A 20,428-nucleotide genomic window follows, 5' to 3' on the forward strand; every position below is an offset into this window, starting at 1 on the left:
TTTTAAGACAGAGTTTCGCTCTTGTTACCCAGGCTGGACTGCAGTGGCGCGATCTCGGCTCACCGCAACCTCTGCCTCCTGGGTTCAAGCAATTCCCCTGCCTCAGCCTCCCGACTAGCTGGGACTACAGGCGTGTGCCACCATGCCCAGCTAATTTTTGTATTTTTAGTAGAGATGGGGTTACACCATAATGACCAGGATGGTCTCGATCTCTTGACCTCGTGATCGGCCTGCCTCGGCCTCCCAAAGTGCTAGCATTATAGGCGTGAGCCACTGCGCCCGGCCAGCAATAATTCTTATTTTTAACCTACTGTTGATGTGTCAAGGATCCCGCTACCCTACAAGCAGAGGTTTTTAAGTGTATTTTATACTTAGACTTAGCTTGGCCTCAAAGAAGTAAAAAGGTCTTTCATTAATAAACATTTAAATAATAAGTACTTAATATTTTAAAGGAAACTAGCTCACATTTGTAGAAATTGTCATACATTTACTGACAGGAGCTACAATTGACACTATTTATCTGAATAAGCCCCGGAAGATTCTTACCATAATACAAGAACAATTAACTAATAACCAGCTGGGATTTCCAGTTGTTTATCTGCATGATTGCTTTCAAGAGCTCTTCTAAAGGAAATTAGGGGAATCCAGTGTCTTGCTCCGTATGTCTTACAGGCCTAACATATACTTGACAACATACTGAGGCAGATTCATGGCTCTAGTCTAGCAGCAAGTTTGTCTTACAGATATAAGCATAGGCCCTAGTTAAGACCAAACTGTTAATCTTCCGTATCTATTAACCTAGTCTTTATCTTTATTTGAAAAGTAGGCCCAAATATAGAAGTTAATATGGTAGCTTAGAATTAATTTTACTTTTCAAAATACCTTATTAAATGATAGCATTTATGTTAACTGTGGTATGTTGCTGACAGTAAAGATCTAGAGCCCAAAACAAATGAAAGATTGAGGTGTTTACACATTTTATCTATCTGCATGACCATAGCACTACCAAGAAAAAAATATTATCCATTCCTGTTCTACATACTACACCACCCATTCGATACAGCACCAGAACGCTGAAACCTAAGTTTGAATCAGCTTTGACCTTTCTAGTCAGCACTTTCACTTGCATCTTGAAACTGAAAAAAGAACAGAAATATTAGTTAGCAGTTACTGACTGAGCACCTACTACGTGCCAGACACTGATCCAGGCACTGGATGTTTCAGGCAAGAGTTGCTTTACTCAACAATGTAGTGTTGTGGGTTTATTGTTGCTTTTTTCAATTTTGGATGTAAGCTTCTTTCCTGAAGCAGTTTTACTGTAAAACTTGATACATTTTTAGACTTACGTATTAACGCAGTTGTCATTTTCTCCCCCTTCTCCACTTAGAAAGGTGATTAGGGTTCCTCTGAGTAGGAGATTTTGAAATCTTACCCTGTTTTTTGTTCTCATTTTGTAACCTCAAACCACTTTCAAACTCTACTGTGAGTTAAACTCAAATGTTATCTGGAGCCAGGCAGTTCCCTGAGTGTCTGAAGCAGACCAGGCCAGATAAGGAGGGAGCAGTAGGGTCTGTGTCAAACCAAAGATTCATAGCTACCTATAAACATTGAAATACTGTTTTTTAAACTTGGTTCAAACACATTTAGAGGCTACAACTTTCTGAACATCTAGATAAATGTGAACTCTTTAGACCATTGATTTTTGAAATATGAAAGTGTAGTATCAGTTTATTGGCAACTGTGATGTTATTTTTAAAATAGGAAATACTGAGAATTTTGTGGCATGAACCCAGACAGCTAAATTTATGGAGTGTGGTATGTGTGTATTGTTTTGTCTTGTTTTGGTTTTTAAGCTTGTAAGAGGAAAAAAGAAATTGGGAATGTTCAAAGATAATTTCTTCAGCCACATGTCTACAACTGAAGGTCTTAGGTTCAATAACTAGTCTTCAGAGGATCGATGAATATCTTGTAACTTCATTTTTAAATGTTGTATTTCTATATTTCTATGCTTAATGTTTTCTATAAAAAGTAGACTTTGTTGATTTATTTTTATTTTATATTTTTAGAGATAGGGTCTCATTCTGTCACCCAGGCTGGAGTGCAATGGCATGATCATTGCTCACTGTATCCCCACAGCGTCAAACTCCTGGATTCAAGCAATCCTCCTGCCTCAGACTGCAGAGTAGCTAGGACTGTAGGTGTGTGCCTCACCTGGCTTATTTTTTTAAATTTTTTGTAGAGACAGGGTCTCACTTTGTTGCCCAGGCTAGTCTTGAACTCCTGGCCTCAAGCTGTCCTCCTGCTTCAGTCCCCCAAAGTGCTGGGATTACAGCCATGAGCCAATGCACCTGGCCAACTTTATTTTTAGAGCAGTTCTAGGTTCACAGCAAAATTGAAAAGGTGGAAGTTTCCGGTTTACTTCACCCCCACCCCCATGCATACATGGCCTCCCCTATTATTAGCATTCCCCCACCAGATCGGTATATTTTTTACAATTGATATGCTTATTAACCTTTTATTTTATAGTCTCAAAAGGAATGTCTATTTAAGAAAATCATTTCTATTTCTTCGAGAGCCCATACCAATACAGTACTGATAGCTTTAATGTTTTTAAAATATTAATAGTTTATTATGAATATCCTGAATTGATTGAATACTCTGAATTAAATGTTATTCTATTTTAAAAGTAATATAGATTTAATGTAAAAATTAGAAAATTCACACAAAGAAGAAACTAAAGATGAAATATGTACTGTTATATTTGGCACATATCCTTCAAGACTTTAGTTTGTACATATATATGTGTCAGATATACACATCAGTGCTACCGATGTGTAAACAAAGTTCTGCTTTGTATTTTAGGTTTTTAAACTGTCAGAAGCACTAGGTATGTATGTATGTATGTATGTGTGTATGTAGAGACAGTTTCACTCTTGTTGCCCAAGTTTTTAAACTGTCAGAAGCACTGTTTATTTATTTATTTTAAAGAGTTTCGCTCTTGTTGCCCAGGCTGGAGTGCAATGGTGTGATCTCAGCTCACTACAACCTCTGCCTCCTGGATTCAAGAGATTTTCCTGCCTCAGCCTCCCAAGTAGCTGGGATTACAAGTGCTCACCACCACTCTCGGCTAATTTTTTGTATTTTTATTAGAAACAGGGTTTCACCAGGTTGGCCAGACTGGTCTCGAACTCCTGACCTCAGGTGATCCACCCGCCTCAACCTCCCAAAGTGCTGAGATTACAGGCATGAGCCACCGTGCCTGGCCAGCACTTTTACTTAATTCAGAGTTATAAACTTATTGATTGCTGTACCAGAGAGGCAAGAAACCAAGTTGTTGTAATAAAACGTTTTGGCAAGAGGGTCCTGATTTCTATATGGAATGACAGGAAAACAAAGTAGAAAAATTTGTCACTGAAGATAGAAAATATAGGATAGTTCCATGTAATCTTAGTTACAACTTTTCTCAACTTTATCAGTAAACAGGTTACTTGTTTAGCAACCCATGAATATATTCTATATTTTCTAGCCTCTTACAGCACAGCAAAGGAATTTATAACACAAAAGTTGAATGAACAAGATGTTTTTACATTCAAGTAATTTAGTTTTTAGTTTCTGTTGATTTTTTTTGTCAGTCTTCTCACCATAGTTTCTATTTTATCAAAAGCTGCTTCCCATTTTAAAGGGAGCATCACGTCTCATTTTATATTTGTCTGTGTTAGAGTAGTGTATTTTCAACTTAGGCTGCCACAGCAAAATACAATAGACAGGCAAAATACCATTGCCTTCCTGCTGTCCCCACTTGGAGGGGAAGAAGAGAGAGGGAGAGAGCACAGGAACTGAGCTCTTTCTCTTTTTATAAGGCCTCAGCTTTACAGACGAGGATCCCACCCTTACGATCTTGCTTTAACCTTAATGAATTATGCAAGACCCTATCCTCCAGATACAGTCGCTTTGGGAGTCTTCAATATAGAGATTTGGGGGAGACATGAGTCAGTCCATAGCAAATAGGCATGTGTTCTTTTGTTCCCACAACACGGTTTTTTACCTGGCTGCTTTCTCTCATTTAATATATTGTGGCTGTCTTTTCATGTCAGACCATACAGATCTTTATCTCATGTCACTTAACAGCTGCATGGATTTCCATGGTAAGGATATACCATCATTTATTTTCCTATTTCCATATTGATAAACATCAGGGAAAATCAAAAGTAGGCTTTGGTGTCACGTTTACAGTCCTAAAGCCTAAAGCTATTTCCTTTTGTCATTTTTAAATATTGTAATTTGAGTAAAAGCCCAACGGAAATAATTTTAAGCTTAAAAAATTTTAAGAAGTAGTAAGTTCACATGATTTGCATAACTCTTAATTAGGAAGCTTGAATTTAATTATATTTTTTCTAGTTAAACACAAGTGGCTGAACTATTAGGGATAGAATTTCTTGGCCATTAATGACTGAATAACCTTAAAGATTGCTTGTAAGTTCACAGGTTAATACGTATTTATTATTCATACTTAAAGAGAAAGCCATGAGTAGTAATGTATCTGTGTTGCATACATGTTAGGTTCCTTGCTTGAAGAATTGCTGATTACTTATTTGCTATGGGAAATAAATAAGGTGGTTCTTTTGTAGAACGTAATCATTCTTGCAGACTACTACTTGAATTTGTTGAAGTGGAACTCAACAAGGTTTTTGGATCACTTTTTTTTTTTTTCCATTTGTTTTATTGCATTTTAGGTTTTGGGGTACATATGAATAACATGCAAGATTGTTGCATAGGTACACACGTGGCAGTGTGATTTGCTGCCTCCCTCCCCATTACCTACATCTGGCATCTCTCCCCTTGCTATCTCTCCTGGATCACTTTTTTACTGTAACATTGATTTTATCAGATCTCTTCTTGTATTTAGCTATTTGGTATAATTTCATTCTAATTAGGAAAAGCAGCAAGAAATTCTTAATGGACATATTTGAAAGGGCTTTTCACCTAGAATGTAGATTTTTTTCTTTTATCTTTTAAAAAACCTTTAATTGAAATATATAGATGGCATACAGGTTCTAATATGAAATCTACTTCCACTCCATATAATATGAAATTCAGTTACCACTGAATCCAGTATTGTGTTTACAACTTTTTATAGGGGAGATATTTTATAGCTTTCAACAAAATTTTCAAACAATAAATTTTCAAATTGGTGAGGTGCTGGGAGTGACATTGGCCATGGTGGTAGTGAAGATAGTAAATCAGCAACTGCCGTAATAGGCACCAATTGATTCATTGTAGACTCTAACATATTAAAGATCTTCTGGTATTTTTATTAAGAAAAAATATTAGTAACTGAAAAGGAGAGCTTGGGTAACCTGGGACCTGGCACAATTCAAACTGGTACAATGAGATTCTCTGTTTTTTATATATAAAGAAAGTAGGCTAGATTGCCTTATCCCAGGGCTCAGCTCTGGACCAGACCCAACTCTTAGTAAGATCTTACTCTTTTAACAAAAGCCAGGAGTAATAGAAGCAATACTTGCATTTCTGTGACTTACAGGGCAATACATAGATATGGTGTTTTAAAAAAATAATAACAGATAAAAATTAAACATTTGAGAAATATATTAACAGTGTTATAAGCAAATATATATTGACTTGGAAATGTGAAGCCAGTAGATCTCAAATACTTTAATTCTATTATCCCCCATAGGGTTATCATTGAGGATGAATTTATATCCTTTGTCCCATGTGTCCCACCCTACTCCCCCTAAAAAAAATATGGTCATGCAGTTGGGACTAAAATAGCTACTATTATTGATTCCTCCTTTAACCATGATAAAAAGTCTTTAAAATTAAAGTTTCTTGGCCAGGTTCGGTGGCTTACACCTGTAGTCCCAACACTTTGGGAGGCTGAGGTGGGCAGATCACTTGCAATCAGGAGTTCAAGAGCAGCCTGGCCAACATGATGAAACCTCATCTCTACTAAAAACACAAAAATTAGCAGGGTGTGGTGGTGGGCACCTGTAATCCCAGCTACTTGGGAGGCTGAGGCAGGAGAATCAATTGAGCTCAGGAGGCAGAGATTGCAGTGAGCCAAGATTGTACCACTACACTCCAGCCTAGGTGACAGAACAGAGACTCTTGTCTCAAAAAAAAAATATATATATATATATATATATGGTGTTAATTTGTTTAGGTTTTAATTTTCATAGGATAAAAAGTTGTATATAGTTTTTTTTTTTTTAATATTTTTTAAGAAGTAGAGTATCAGGTGGGACGCGGTGGCTCATGCCTGTAATCCCAGCACTTTGGGAGGCCGAGGTAGATTGATCACCTGAAGTCGGGAGTTCAAAACCAGCCTGACCAACATGGAGAAACCCCGTCTCTACTAAAAATACAAAATTAACTGAGTGTGGTGGTGCATACCTGTAATCCCAGCTACTCGGGAGGCTGAGGCAGGAGAATCACTTGAACCCAGGAGGCAGAGGTTATGGAGAGCCAAGATCCATTGCATTCCAGCCTGGGCAACAAGAGTGAAACTCTGTCTCAAAAAAAAAAAAAAGTAAACTATCAACTAAATTTTTTCTGTTAGCGATGAGATCTGCAGTGCCAACATTTTTATTAATTTTGAGTAAAAATGTATGTTCTATAATAACAGTGATAACTTGCAAAAGTTCCATTCTGAACATTGTCGGAATATTTAAAAGCGTAATGAATTTTGGTTTTCCTATGTTCATTTATTATGGCAAATACGTCACACACACACACAGACACACACACACACACACACACACACCTTAAATAATAGGAAATAAAATCAAATAACAAATTCCCATTCTTTTAAAAAAAAGTTTTATAGAATTTAATCAAATAAAAGGCACAATATGGTATTGGTAATAATTTAGAATGTGATTGAAATGAAAAGCCTGTGAGTCTTTTTAACTTAAAAAAATTTTAGATGTATACTAAAATAATCATTGTCTTCTTTCAGATAAATTTGCGCCTCATTTTGGTAAGCGGAAAAACAAAAGAGTTCCTGTTTTCTCCTAACGATTCTGCTTCTGACATTGCAAAGCATGTATATGACAATTGGCCAATGGGTGAGTGATATTTTTCTCTTGAGCATGAATAATGTTGATTCTTTATGCCCTAGCTTGTCTCACAAACATTTTGAAACTGTTATAAACATGTAACTTTTAAAAGAACAACTAAAACTTGAGAGTATAAGGCTCAGATTTAGAGGTTCATTGTATCCTTCCTTATCTTGCTCTTCAACTGTCTCATTCTCAAATGGTAAAGGAGCCCAGGATGCAATGGCTCTGCTTCTGCTTTAGAACTGTTTAAATGTAAGTGAACACACTAAAAAAATTTTTTTTGTTTTTGAGATGGAACCTCACTCCATTGCCAGGCTGGAGTGCAGTGGCACCATCTCGGCTCACTGCAGCCTCCGGCTCACTGCAACCTCCACCTCCCAGGGTCAAGTGATTCCCCTGCCTCAGCTTCTGGAGTAGCTGGGACTACAGGCGCACGCCACCACACCCAGCTAATTTTTGTATTTTTAGTATAGACAGGGTTTCACCATGTTGGCCAGGATGGTCTTGACCTCTTGACCTTGTGATCTGCTCACCTCGGCCTCCCAAAGTGCTGGGATTACAGGTGTCAGCCACTACCACAGCCAGCCAAAAAATATTTTTAATAAAGAAAAATGCAGCCAGGGATGGTGGTTCATACCTGTAATCCCAGCACTTTGGGAGACCAAGGCAGGAGGATTGCTTGAAGCTAGGAGTTTGCAACCAGCCTGTGCAACATAGAAATATGTCATCTCTACTAAAAATTTAAATATTAGCCAGGCATGGTTGCACATGCCTGTAGTCCCAGCTACTTGGGAGGCTGAGGCAGGAGGATCACTTGAGGCCAGGAGTTTGAGGCTGCCATGAGCAATTATCACACCACTACACTCCTGCCTGGACAACAGAGCAAGACCTTGTCTCAAAAGAAAAGAAAAGAAAAAACACAAAATAGTGAATATGCACACACCTTCGTATCAATAAACCAATTTTTACCAAAACACAAAGAGGAAAGAACCACTATTTTTAACAGATGATAATACATTCTCTACGATCTTCTTTAGTTAGTCTATTTAAAATTGAGTTTGAAACAAAGTTAACTTCTAATTCATGTCAGTTCTTATATTCTCTGAACTACTACAAGGTCAAGATGATTAATGTCCGTCTGTGCTTTGCATTTTCAAGCCAGTAACCATAACAGTCTTGTAAAATGTGTGTGTTATTTCTTCCTTTCTCTGATTTTTTATATAATGCTAAGACTGTTGGCTGGGCATGGTGGCTCAATGTCTATAATCCCAGCACTTTAGGAGTCCGAGGCAGGCAGATCACTTGAGGTCAAAGAGTTCAAGACCAGCCTGGCCAACATGGTGAAACACTGTCTCTACCAAAAATAGAAAATTTAGCAGGGTGTAGTGGTGTGCCCCTGTAATCCCAGCTGCCCAGGAGCGTGAGTCAGGAGAATCTCTTGAACCCAAGAGGCAGAGGTTGCAGTGAACCAAGATCACACCTCTGCACACTCCAACCTGGGTGACAACAGAGCGAGACTCTGTCTCGAAGAAGGTGTGGGAGGGGAACAACTTGCCTTCCTCAAATGAATCTGTGGTTTATTTTCTTCCTTTGGACTTCCCTAAATGTCATCTTGATCCTATGTCATGTATCATAGTGATATGATTTTTTTCAGCTGATTTCACTTTAATTTTATTAGCAGAAGCAGTTTGAACTTTTAAAGGACAAGGCTTGTTTTGACAGCATAGTATATGTACACAATGAATCAATTAGGTCAGTGTTTCTCAACCTTAAATAATATATTGAACTTTTCTAGAGGAAGACAATTCTTGTAGATCTCTAGTGCTGACTTAAATTATTTTTATTATAATGCATATTTTAAAATGTGGAAATGTAAACTCAAACTCTTATTCTTGTTAACTCATATACACAATCATAAAAATAAAGATCGATTCAGAAAATGCAAATATAACTCTGAAACCAATAATGTTCAAATTAACAACATTAATGTGCTAGATGATGTATGTTTGCCAAAGCCTACTCACTGCTTACCCCATGAATATTGTTGAGTTTGTCATGCCTGTGTTCCTACATAGTGTTTGATGAGCAAGTTACCTGTAGAGTCGCCATAAAACCTTTATTTATACAGTATAACATTGTCATTCAGTTTTCTCTTAGATACAATGCATCGTTTGCCTGTTAAGTGAACCTCTGTTCTTATCTCTTTAGTGTCTTAATTAAAGGATTACTGAGTGCTTGGCACCAGTACAATCGTAAATTTAATGCACACGTGAGTACTAAAATCCCAAGGCTGCACTTGGTTATAAAGTGACTATTTAAATCATCTACATAATCTCTTCCAGATTTCATAAACGTAACAGATTTTATAGATTTTAATTAAAATGAAAATAGAATTTAAAACTTATTGAAAAGGACTTTTAGACCCTAAGAACACATGTCTTTGTGGATTCATAGGCCTAAATTTAAGAAATACTGATTTACACACAAATACTTTCAACTACTGGATCTTTCCTCCCATTAGTAACCAAGGGGCTAGTTTCTAAATCAGGGAGATACTGGAGCTATAAGGTTATAGCTAAGAAGGAATTTTACAAAAGCCAAAGAAGACTAAATTTGGGCTCTAGAATATTGGCTATTCTTTATAGCCCGGCAGGAATAGATAACTATCAGTGTGAAAAGCATTTAAAAATATCTGAGGGTGATGTTCTAAGTGAGATACAAAAAGATTACTTTTATGAGATTTTTTTCGGGGGGGTGGTGGTTGTAGAAATAGCTTTTGATATATGGATATTACAGAAGAGATAACACAAGGCAAAAAAGGGTAATCACTGAAATTTATTTGGGCAATATTATAACGAGGTAAAATAAATACTTTTACTTGCATAATTACTTAGATATTAAAATTAGTTTAAATTTCTTAAAAAGATCCTGATTAAAGGTAAGCAAAACTCAAGTATAAGTCTTTGCCATAAATAGAATCCCAAATGAACAAACCATCTACCAGTACTGAAAATTGATTGTGTCAGTGGATTTTCCCTTATTTTTTTTTAAAAAAAGACTCTGATTCCCAGTATTTCCTCAGGTTGCCAAATCTATTCAGCAGTTTTATATACTGCAAGGAATAAAGAGAAATACTTTAATTTTTATTTTATTTAAAGTATTTAAATTAAAAATCTAAGTCTATATTGTATGACATAACATTATAAAGATCAGCAAATGTAAATACTTATTGATCCTAATAACAAATGTGCGGCAAATATTAAATCAATAAAAGAAAATACTTTGTGCAATTTACTTGTTGAAAAAAATAGTTTTTCTTAGTATACCCTTATGTTATTTAGTGGAAATATTACTAACGGGTGGAATAGTAAGACACATAGCTGTTACTGGATCAAAGGTTCAAAGAAATCTGTTACACTTAGGATATGTTAATAACACCTGAAATTCTTCATTTAAGCTATATTCTAAGGTTTCTCTAAATTTCAGATCCTTGGCGAGGGGAAGAAAGATAGCATATTACACTGATGGGTGTGTACATGGAAATCATGACACTCTGTATAAGATAATGAAACATGTGGCTTCGGGTTTCTGCATCTCAAAAAAATTTTCAAGTATTTTTAGAATATTAGTCTTTGTTTCTGGTGAATTAAACAATTACTGTTATTTACCTTTGTATCTATGGAGCCCTTCCATCTTGACCAGAAATATTCTATTAAACAATAATTTGGGAAGTGATGAATTCAAAGCAGTTCATACTATAGTGTTAGAGACATTCGATCTTTGTTCCAGAATAGGAGGGACCTGGGAGCAATGGGATCAGAAGGCAACAAAGGCTTGCTGAAGAGAGAAGGGGAAACAGACTAAAGGCGTGGGGCGGGGGGCAGGAAAGGATTGGGATTCATTTCTCCTCTGCCGATTTCTGCTGTGCCTAAGTCACCTAGAGGCAATGGTTTTGTCAAATTCATATTCATCCTTTTGAACAGTCAAAAAATAAAAGTCAAAAAAAAAAAGTCTGTAATTACTTCCTTTCTCTTCTATCACTCTCTCTTTTCAGAATATTTTATTTTTTGTGTTAACCATTATCCCTTTCTATAGGAAACAAACATATTAGAATTATTGACAAAAAAGACAAAGGAATTCTCATATCATTAATAAAATCAAAGGTTAAATTGTTACATCTACAAGCTCATGAAAATTACTAACCCTTACCCTATCATAACACCTTAAGTGTCCTTAAATCTTTAATGGAGTGATTTCCATATTTTACTATAATATAAATTATAGGCTGAAGTTAAATATTCTGTTACCTCTTCTGCCTGCTAATTTGTCTTTTGATTTTCTTTGTACACTTTTCTGGCTTTCATATTTGTACAGTACCTCCTAATATATATTATTATTTGGGTTTCTTCTAAGTCTTCATTTTGGGTGAGGTGAACTAAAGTTGTGTCTTCTCTAATGTTTACTAACTGACTTCAAAAAGACAATAAGATAATCAACATTATCCAAAAGTAAATACTTAATTTTTTTGTTATTCTCAGTATCGATATTTTAATTGTTTTTTAGATCTTTGTTAAGCCTGCTGTTTTTTACTACTCGGTAGGTCTTTCCCAACTCATTTGTGTTAACTTTGTAAACTTGGGGACTACAATTTGGTTCATTTTAGTATTCTTTAAGAAGCAAAAACAAGTCTTTCTGTAGCTCTTGCTACTTAACAAGAAGAGTAAGCAAGAACCAAGGTTGTGGTGAATATATGAATGGCTACCATTTTGAATAGTTGGAAGCTCCAAGAGTCTTCTTTGTATTCTAACTGATTTGGGCCTGAATTTTTAAAACAATATATTAGTACTGTAATTATTTTGTTAGAATATACCTAACCAGTTCACTGGATTCTTTTCAGACTGGGAAGAAGAGCAGGTCAGCAGTCCAAATATTCTTCGACTTATTTATCAAGGACGATTTCTACATGGAAATGTCACTTTAGGAGGTAACAGCCACCTTTGTAATAGGATTTAATGTCTGTCTTTTGGTAGCATGATTCATTTGTTTTAAATGCTAATGTCTTTGTATTTACTAAAAAAAGGATAAATTCAAACTGAATTCTGCCTATTTCTGGTATGCCTACTCCTTCATATTGTATATTCTGTTAAATTTAATTTTAGGACTGTAATAAGTATTAACTACCTTGTGAAATAAACTCTATCCCAGTATAGGTAGGATTCTATACTGTACCTACTATTTTATAAATGTAATGTTATTATATTTCTGAATAATGTAATTCAGATATAGTATTTTAAACTTAAGACTGGACACACAAACTAGGAAAAATTTATGATAGTTTTCAGATATATGAAGGGATGTTTTCAGATGTTTCTATCTGACACAATTGCTAATCATGCTAATCGTGAGAATAAAAGTGGCTGACATTAGGGCAACATTTTAGTGTAGTAGCTGAAGGAACAGATTTTGGAACTAGACTGCTATGTGTTAGCTTCATTACTTTCTGGCTGGTATAAACTTTGGTCAAGTGACTTAACCAGCCTGTGTTCCAGTTTCCTCATCAGTAAAATGAGATTACAGTAGTGCCTACCTCATAGGTTAAGAAAGGGTAAATTAGTTTATATATTCAAAGTGCTTGCATGCATAAATTGTGCTTGGCACATAGTAAACACCTTAATTGTTAGCTATTATTGTTCTTTATGATTGCAGAAATGTAGCTCAGTAGTGCCCCCTTATGGGGTACATTTTCTACCATCAACTGGATTTGTTTTGTTTTGCAAAGAGGTATTTCAAATATATTCAGATAAGTGGAAATTTATAGGCAAATGAAATGATCTATTTAAATATATATTTATTCCACTAAATGTAGTGTGAATTTTCCCCTCTAAAGCTAATATTTAATCTATTTTTCCTTAAAGGTAGAATATTTACATTTATTCATTCAGCATGTATTTATTTTTTTTCTTTTCTTTTTCTTTTTTTCTTTTTTATTTTATTTTATTTTTTATTTTTTTAATTGCATTTTAGGTTTTGGGGTACATGTGAAAAACATGCAAGATTGTTGCATAGGTACACACGTGGCAGTGTGATTTGCTGCCTTCCTCCCCATCACCTATATCTGGCATTTCTCCCCATGCTGTCTCTCCCCAACTCCCCACCCCCCCGCTGTCCCTCCCCTGTTTCCCCCACAACAGACCCCAGTGTGTAGTGCTCCCCTCCCTGTGTCCATGTGTTCTCATTGTTCAACACCCACCTATGAGTGAGAACACAGCATGTATATATTAAATTCTTATGTGCCAACACTGTGCTCAGCACTTGGGAATACAGTATTGAATAAGACAGAAGCTCTCCCTTGAGGATGTTCTAGTATTACACAGGACAAACAGATAAAATCCACTGGTAAAAATACTGGGCAATAAGGGCCAAAGTAGATGAATGCAAATGATTTTATGGCAGTATCACATAAGTAAAAAATTTCGGGATATAATCTCACACTAAGTTTCACTAGTAGTAGTATAACTGGTCTAAAAAAATGCTGCTGTCTACCAAGAAATATCTGGTACTTTAAAATATAGCTTTTTTTTTAATTTATAGCTCTTTTTATAGCTTTTGTGTAAACAGACAGACCAACTCTTAATGCTCTTAATATAAGGAATGACTATAAGCTCCCTGGCTATATTGTACATTTATTAAGGATCAGGCCATGTTGTTGTGTTTGTAAAATTCTCTATGGCTCATACAAGATCTTATGTGAATTAAAAATTGGTAAATGATGGTTGTAATTAATCTATTGATTATATGAGTGAACCTTGAAATGCTCCATTTCCCTTTGAGTATTGATCTATGTGAGCAATTTCCCACCAACTGCATTCGTTAATTGTCTTTTCTGTTGTGACCTCAAAGTTTGAACTTCATATTAAAAATCATAGAATTTGTTAAAAATCTAAATTATTGATTCATTCCGACTAAAGTATAAATTTTTACCAGTATTTTTTTTTTGAAATTTGTTTTAGAATAATTGACAGATTGACTTATGTAATTGTTATTGTCATTTTGTGTTGCTGTCCTTCTTTTCAAAAACAATAAATTATCTCTGGCCTAAGTGATTTAGACAGCGTAGAAGCATGACCTGGACCTCCGCGTTAATCATTGTAGCTGTGTGTTTGAGCAAGTTTGGATAACATCATTAAACTATTTGTCTTTTGGGTCTCAGTTTTTCTTTTTAGCCTCCCTGTATCCTTCAATGTGAATAATAAAGAAGAGAGCACACAGGGAAATGCAACCATCTTTAAATATTTGAGTGGCTGGTGTGGAAGAAGGCTTTGCGTGGCCCTAGAACTTACTCTACGTAGCCCTGTGAATTAGACTTAGAATCAATAACTGGAAATCAAAGACAGTTTTCTATTCAATATAGGAAAGAATATGTAAACACATTGAACTAGCTAAAGAAAGAATAGACTGCCAGGGAAAGTTAGTGAGATCCTTGTTATAGATGGTGGTCAAGCAGTGAATTACCACGACACAGCCGTGAGTGGAATTCAGCCATTATGCGGACAGTTAAAGTAGGAAGCCTGGGCCTTCTCTGTCATTCTTGAATTGAATCCCCCTTTTGAGATGAACCTTTATAGTCAGAGAGAGTTTCAGTTCATTAAAGGAAAGGTGTGACAGCAGCCTTGTTAATTGGAGGGTGAAGATGATGATTAGCTAGAGCTTTGGCATTCAATATGTCTCAGATTAGCATTTCCAAAAACATGGTTCTGAAATAGTGGGCATAAGACTCATCTAGGATACTTATTTTAAAATGCAGATTTCTGCATGCCCTCTGTCCGCAGCCCCCATCTCCTAATTCTACTACTGAATTGAATTCCTGGGTGATTTTTACATATGCTAACGGTTGAAACCTCTATTCTGGATATCGTACGAATGTCATAGGAGAAAGCAGAAGCACCCACAGTAAAAGGAAGATGTTGCATTTTAGATTCTGGCATTCCTCTTCTTTCACATTTTTAAATATTATTAACATCAATACCTACTATTTCTAGTTAAAATTCAGTAAAATTCAGATGGAGAAGAAAGATAACAGCTCCCATGCATTACATTTGTAACTTCAAATGGTAAGCCTCTCAGGAGCTCTCTAGTAGGCCTGTCTGACTTTTTTTTACATTTGTGTCTCAGTTCACCCACCTTTTTTCTCAGATTCATTTTCCTTGGTATCTCAAAATGATGATGGTAGTATACACTGAATGCTTTCTTTGTGCCAAGCTCTGGGCAAGTATTTTGCTTGGATTGTTTCATTTAATGTACACAGATGTAAAGGGCAGGTAATAGAATTAGTATCTCCAGTTCAATCGAGGAAACAGAAGCTTAGAGACAGGGTAAGTAATTATCTGAGAGTTACACAGTTGGAAGTAGCAGAGATGAAAATTTTGAATCCAGGTCTGTCTATTATTAGAGTCAAGAGGATGATTATGAGAATGATATACAGCTTGGTATGTGTGCATTTTAAGTTCAGTTCAAGGTTTAAAATGTTGATCAGGCTTCCCCAAGTATTTAGTGAAAATTTTAATAACATAAAGTCTTATTTACATTTTAATTTAAGTCAGGCCTAGGAAGTTATTCTAAAAGCCTCCCTTTTTTCATTATGTATTTGTGGGCCATGGTGCTTCATTTGAACATCAGAGGTTAAAAGTGTAGACCAAATAACGGCTGGCTAACTTTAAATAAGATGAGAACTCACCTTGAACATTATGATTCTTATGATTATGATAATAATCATAAAATTTTATAATTATGATTTTATAATAATAGATTTTATCATAATTACAGTAATTATGATTCTCTTAAAAATATGCATGTTAACCATCATCCTATAGAGCAAGTTTTAAAAAGCAGGCAGCTGGAGGATCACTCTTGCTAAATAATGATCATAAGCCTTACATCAGTTTGTAGTTTTTGAAGAGGAGGTAGTTTGAGGTGTCAGAACTAAAATATCACAACTATAGAAACAGTTCTGGAAGTTAAATACACCAGCTGCTTCTGATTTTATATACAGAGTAACAAGGGGATTTACCATGAAACTCAGTGTTTGTATTTGCCTTAGTGGACATGGGTGTGTATTGTATGTCTAAAATATTTCATAATAAAATTTATTAAATTTATGAGTGAAAAAAATGTCATAAAGACTTGATTAGGAAACAATGATTATTGGTAATGTCAAGACAGTGATTATTTTAACCTAATCTTTTTAAGAAAATTCTAATGGACAAATACAGGAGTGAGAATAAATGTTTAAAATCAAGTTAGTTTCTTGCATTTCTACATCATAGTAGCCTGTTCAGTGCAGTAATTTTATTAGGCAATTGACAAGTACTTAGATTTAGAAATGAATATCTCTTAATCTAAACTTTCCCCTAATCTAGAAAAGAATATTCTTTAAAAAAATGTTTAATTTTTTCTCGTCTAAAGGTTGTCTCTGATATTAGCTAATTGCATACTTTTTCTATCATTTCTTAAATAATAGAGATAAATGTGTCAAGCAAATGGCTATAACTCTGAAGAATAATTTTTAAATTTAAAATGTTTTTTTTGATAATATTAATCTAATTTTGTAAAGGTACTCTGAGTTGAGAAGTTCAATCTGTTGAGAAAGTCATAAAAAGGCAATCAATTTTTAAAATGGATTTAAATCTGGTTAGTGATTTTAATAGGTCGATATATGTGTAACTAATTGTCTTTTGCTTTTCACATAGCATTAAAACTTCCTTTTGGCAAAACTACAGTGATGCATTTGGTGGCCAGAGAGACATTGCCAGAGCCAAACTCTCAAGGTAAGCCATGCACTGGAAAAGTGTCTCAGTTGATGCACAAAGACAGGCATTCAAAAACTCTGGGTTTTTCTTGGACATTCTGAGGGAAGGGAAGTTTGCATGAATATAGATTGTCAAGCAAGTAACCAGACATTTTTGAAACATGCTAAAATTAAAAGAACATTTATTACACCTTTCTAATTTTGGAAAAGTGCAAACATTTAAAAAAACCCAAAACCACATCCTACACTTGATTGCCTTTCCCTTCCAGTTCTAGAATTTTTATAAATGAGGCTCTTCTTCGTTTTCTCTAGGTCAGAGGAATCGTGAAAAGACTGGAGAGAGTAATTGTTGTGTAATCCTGTAAACACTGTCTGCCTAGTGTGATGTGATATAGTCTTTGTCTTTCATGCTGCTGGGACAGAAAAGACCCAACATTGCTTCAGAAACTGTTCAGAACAGTCTGCCTGTAAATCCATGGAACTGAATTACCACATGAACACTGTCATCTTTTCCCATGAAAGTAAAAAGAACCCAAGAACATTTTTCACTATGATTTTTTATTTCTTATATTTTTATGTTTAGCCATTTTAAAACATGTTGGTTTTTGAATGCAGTCAGTCTCCAGGGGAAAAACTAACAAGTTATCTTTCGTAGCAGAAACCATTTTGCTGCCACAAAATTTTCATCATCAGAACTAATAATTCAAGTGTTCCAAATACAATTTGCACTAAAAAAGATTGACATTATTTTCCTCATCAGCAGAATTTATAACAGTTTATGGTACCTAGAAATACTTATATATATATAATTCCACACTAGAAGACACTCAGCAATTAATGAAGTTAATTACTGGGCAAACTTGAGAGGAAAAAATGGAAAAGAAACTAAAATGTTGGGTGAATTCTACCAAAGTCAGCTGTGGTGGCTGCACCGGCACAGAATACTAAACTGAGTGTGACTATTTTCACTGCAACAAATGAAAAAATGTGCCTGTTTAAAGCACTCAGTAGAGGGCTGATTTTTTCCTTTAAGACATGCACTCTTGAATCCTACAGCAACTGAGTGCTTGTTTAGACAGCACAAGAAGAGGTGAGAGTGCGACTCCTAGCCTTAATGTGGGAGGGCGGTTCCAGTCACTCATCGGCTTTCGTTATTGTGCAGAAATATTAGAAAACCTCATTGATTAATTTTATGTATTTGAATATCAGCGAATTGAAATTTTCCATAATTATTGTTAATTTGTAACCACATCCAGTGTCATGCTTACTCCTTAGAGAGTTCAGATGAATTCTTAAAATTAAAAAAAAATCTCCATAGTTCTAATTTTGTTTCTTTATGTAGTTTGCATTTGATATTAGTGCTTGCAATTGTATTAAAATCAAAAGCTGATTTTTATGGCATACAGAAATAGGAATGCCACTTTTTCTTTTACTTTGTACCAATAATTTAAAGATTGATATGCTAAAAACAATTTGCACAGCACTGAAGCATGAGCTAGTTTCATCTAAATCTGTAAAAATATGAAAGATTTTATATTTTTTCACTGGGAAGAAATTCTTCCTGGATGAAATTACAAATACGTGTAGAATATATTTAATAAAAGACTTATAAAATACCTAACTATAGGACTTAAATATAGATTGGCGTGTAGTATATAGAACAATATTCCATATAAATAACTTTAGCCTCTATAAAAATGAAGTTGCAGACTGACATTACATTCTGTACTAAGTGTCAACAGCCCTTACAAACATTAAATGTAAATGGTTTCAAATGGTCAGCATTGTTTAAATGTAATCAGGTTGTTTTATTCATTGTTAATGCTTTGATGAAAAGGCTTTATATGCAGTAGGTCCACAGAAATATTGTTCATACAGATCAAAATTAAATTTGTATAGAGCAGAGTTTTAAAACAAATGTAAATAGCACTAAACATTTTCTTTCAGCAACCTGTACTTACAGATTCTTCCTGTAAACTAAATAAAAACAAAAAATCATATTGTATTTTGGTGGTAATTTTAAAGGTCTTGATTAGGTAAATAATTGTTTAAGCACTGTCTCGTTCTTTTATTTCTTAAGCTTTTAAAATTCATTTAATTAATATTCTGTTTTTGGTTTGGGGGGTATTCCCAATGTATCTTTGATATTTAACCTGGTTAATTTGTACACAGTCACAACAATGGATAGAATTTTGTAGTCTCTGTTAATCACTAAAATGTTATATTCAAGAGATGTTAAATATTTATATGCTTTGTTGACTAGCTGAAATGTGAATTCTGTTAGTGTTGACTAAAGAATCTGGTAGTTGCTTAATTGGGCAATTAAACAATTTATGGCTCTATTCTTTTGTAAAACCAACTAGTAATTTTAATACCTATTTTCATTCTAATTACTTTTTTTAAGTTAAAGACTATCAGTTAATTAAGATTTTGTTTTTATGATGGTTAAAAATAATTCTCTCAATTTTTCAATATATTTTTCTGTGTTCTCTCAGATTATATATTTCCCTCAATTTAGAGTTTTTGATGTGGGATAAACTGTTTCACTAGTAGAGAAAGAATTGTGTCGCTTAATACCTAATATCATAGTTGTACAACATGAAAAAAGAATAAAAGTAGCAGTAAAATTATATACTGAAAACACCAAAAATTTAGATGCCTTAATAGTATATATGTGAAAATACTCAGCTGTCCCTTTCAAAATAATTCCTTGGACTGCCTGATGGTTAGAATATGATTACTCATATCCATGGCTACTTTTGAATATCCCTCTGCCAAAAATACAGCTCACTTATCTAAAGGTGAGAGCTGCACAGATCCAGTAATGTACATAAAGCCTGAAGGATGAGCCTGTGCCCCTGCCTGACGCTGGTGTCTCACTCATCTCTTACCTAAATTGTCCTAAATGTTGTCAGGTGTTCTGCACAAGGCAAAGCTTTTCTTTATTAAAACCTCAGCATGTCTCCCTGATCTGAACTATTTGCCTTCTTTTCAAGATAAATTGTATTTTACCATGAAAAATACAGTATCTAACATTACCATTCACATTAAATGAAGTTTCCTCGTAACATTTATCTTAAGTTTTATGAATTCATCTTGACCAATGTTACTTAGCTGATTGTGGTAAACAATGTTTAATGTGCAAAGAAATTAAAACTTTCTTCATCTGTTGTAGAATATTTCTCTTCTTTAAAACAACTTCTATTCCTAATTCTGGTGTATTTGCCTATTCTTTATTTCTCTACTATTTTTGTCTTTTTTCTTTGTCAGTTTATGATACTCTTCAGTAAAATCCAACATTGAGCTAGCCTTTACTCTGCTATGGTTTAGCAAAATCAAAGAGAAGTATCAGCCAAAATTCAATATGCCTTCATACTGTCTTTATTTGTAACTTTTGCGAGCATTCCAGTTTTGTTTTGTTTTTTTCATCTGTGTGTTGTAATGTGGTCACTTGGCAGCCAAACGGAATGATTGGGGTGGGAGGTGGCCTGAGAGAAGGCACATGACCTGTAATTACAAACACAGCTACAATTGAAACACAGCT

General features: G+C 34.7%; 1 protein-coding gene across 1 annotated transcript in view; it reads left to right on the forward strand.

Moving 5' to 3' along the window:
* Nucleotides 1-20,092, forward strand: part of UBL3 (ubiquitin like 3) — an 82,778-nt gene extending 62,686 nt beyond the window's left edge. The window contains exons 3-6 of the mRNA XM_017537486.2: nucleotides 6,977-7,085; nucleotides 11,977-12,063; nucleotides 16,826-16,903; nucleotides 17,197-20,092. Coding sequence (XP_017392975.1) covers nucleotides 6,977-7,085; nucleotides 11,977-12,063; nucleotides 16,826-16,903; nucleotides 17,197-17,249 — 327 coding nt within the window. The 3' untranslated portion in view covers nucleotides 17,250-20,092. The remainder of the gene's footprint in view (nucleotides 1-6,976; nucleotides 7,086-11,976; nucleotides 12,064-16,825; nucleotides 16,904-17,196) is intronic.
* The last annotated feature ends 336 nt before the right edge of the window (nucleotides 20,093-20,428 follow it).

The sequence above is a fragment of the Cebus imitator genome, unplaced genomic scaffold (assembly GCF_001604975.1).
Source record: "Cebus imitator isolate Cc_AM_T3 unplaced genomic scaffold, Cebus_imitator-1.0 Scaffold103, whole genome shotgun sequence".
Taxonomy (NCBI): Eukaryota; Metazoa; Chordata; class Mammalia; order Primates; family Cebidae; genus Cebus; species Cebus imitator.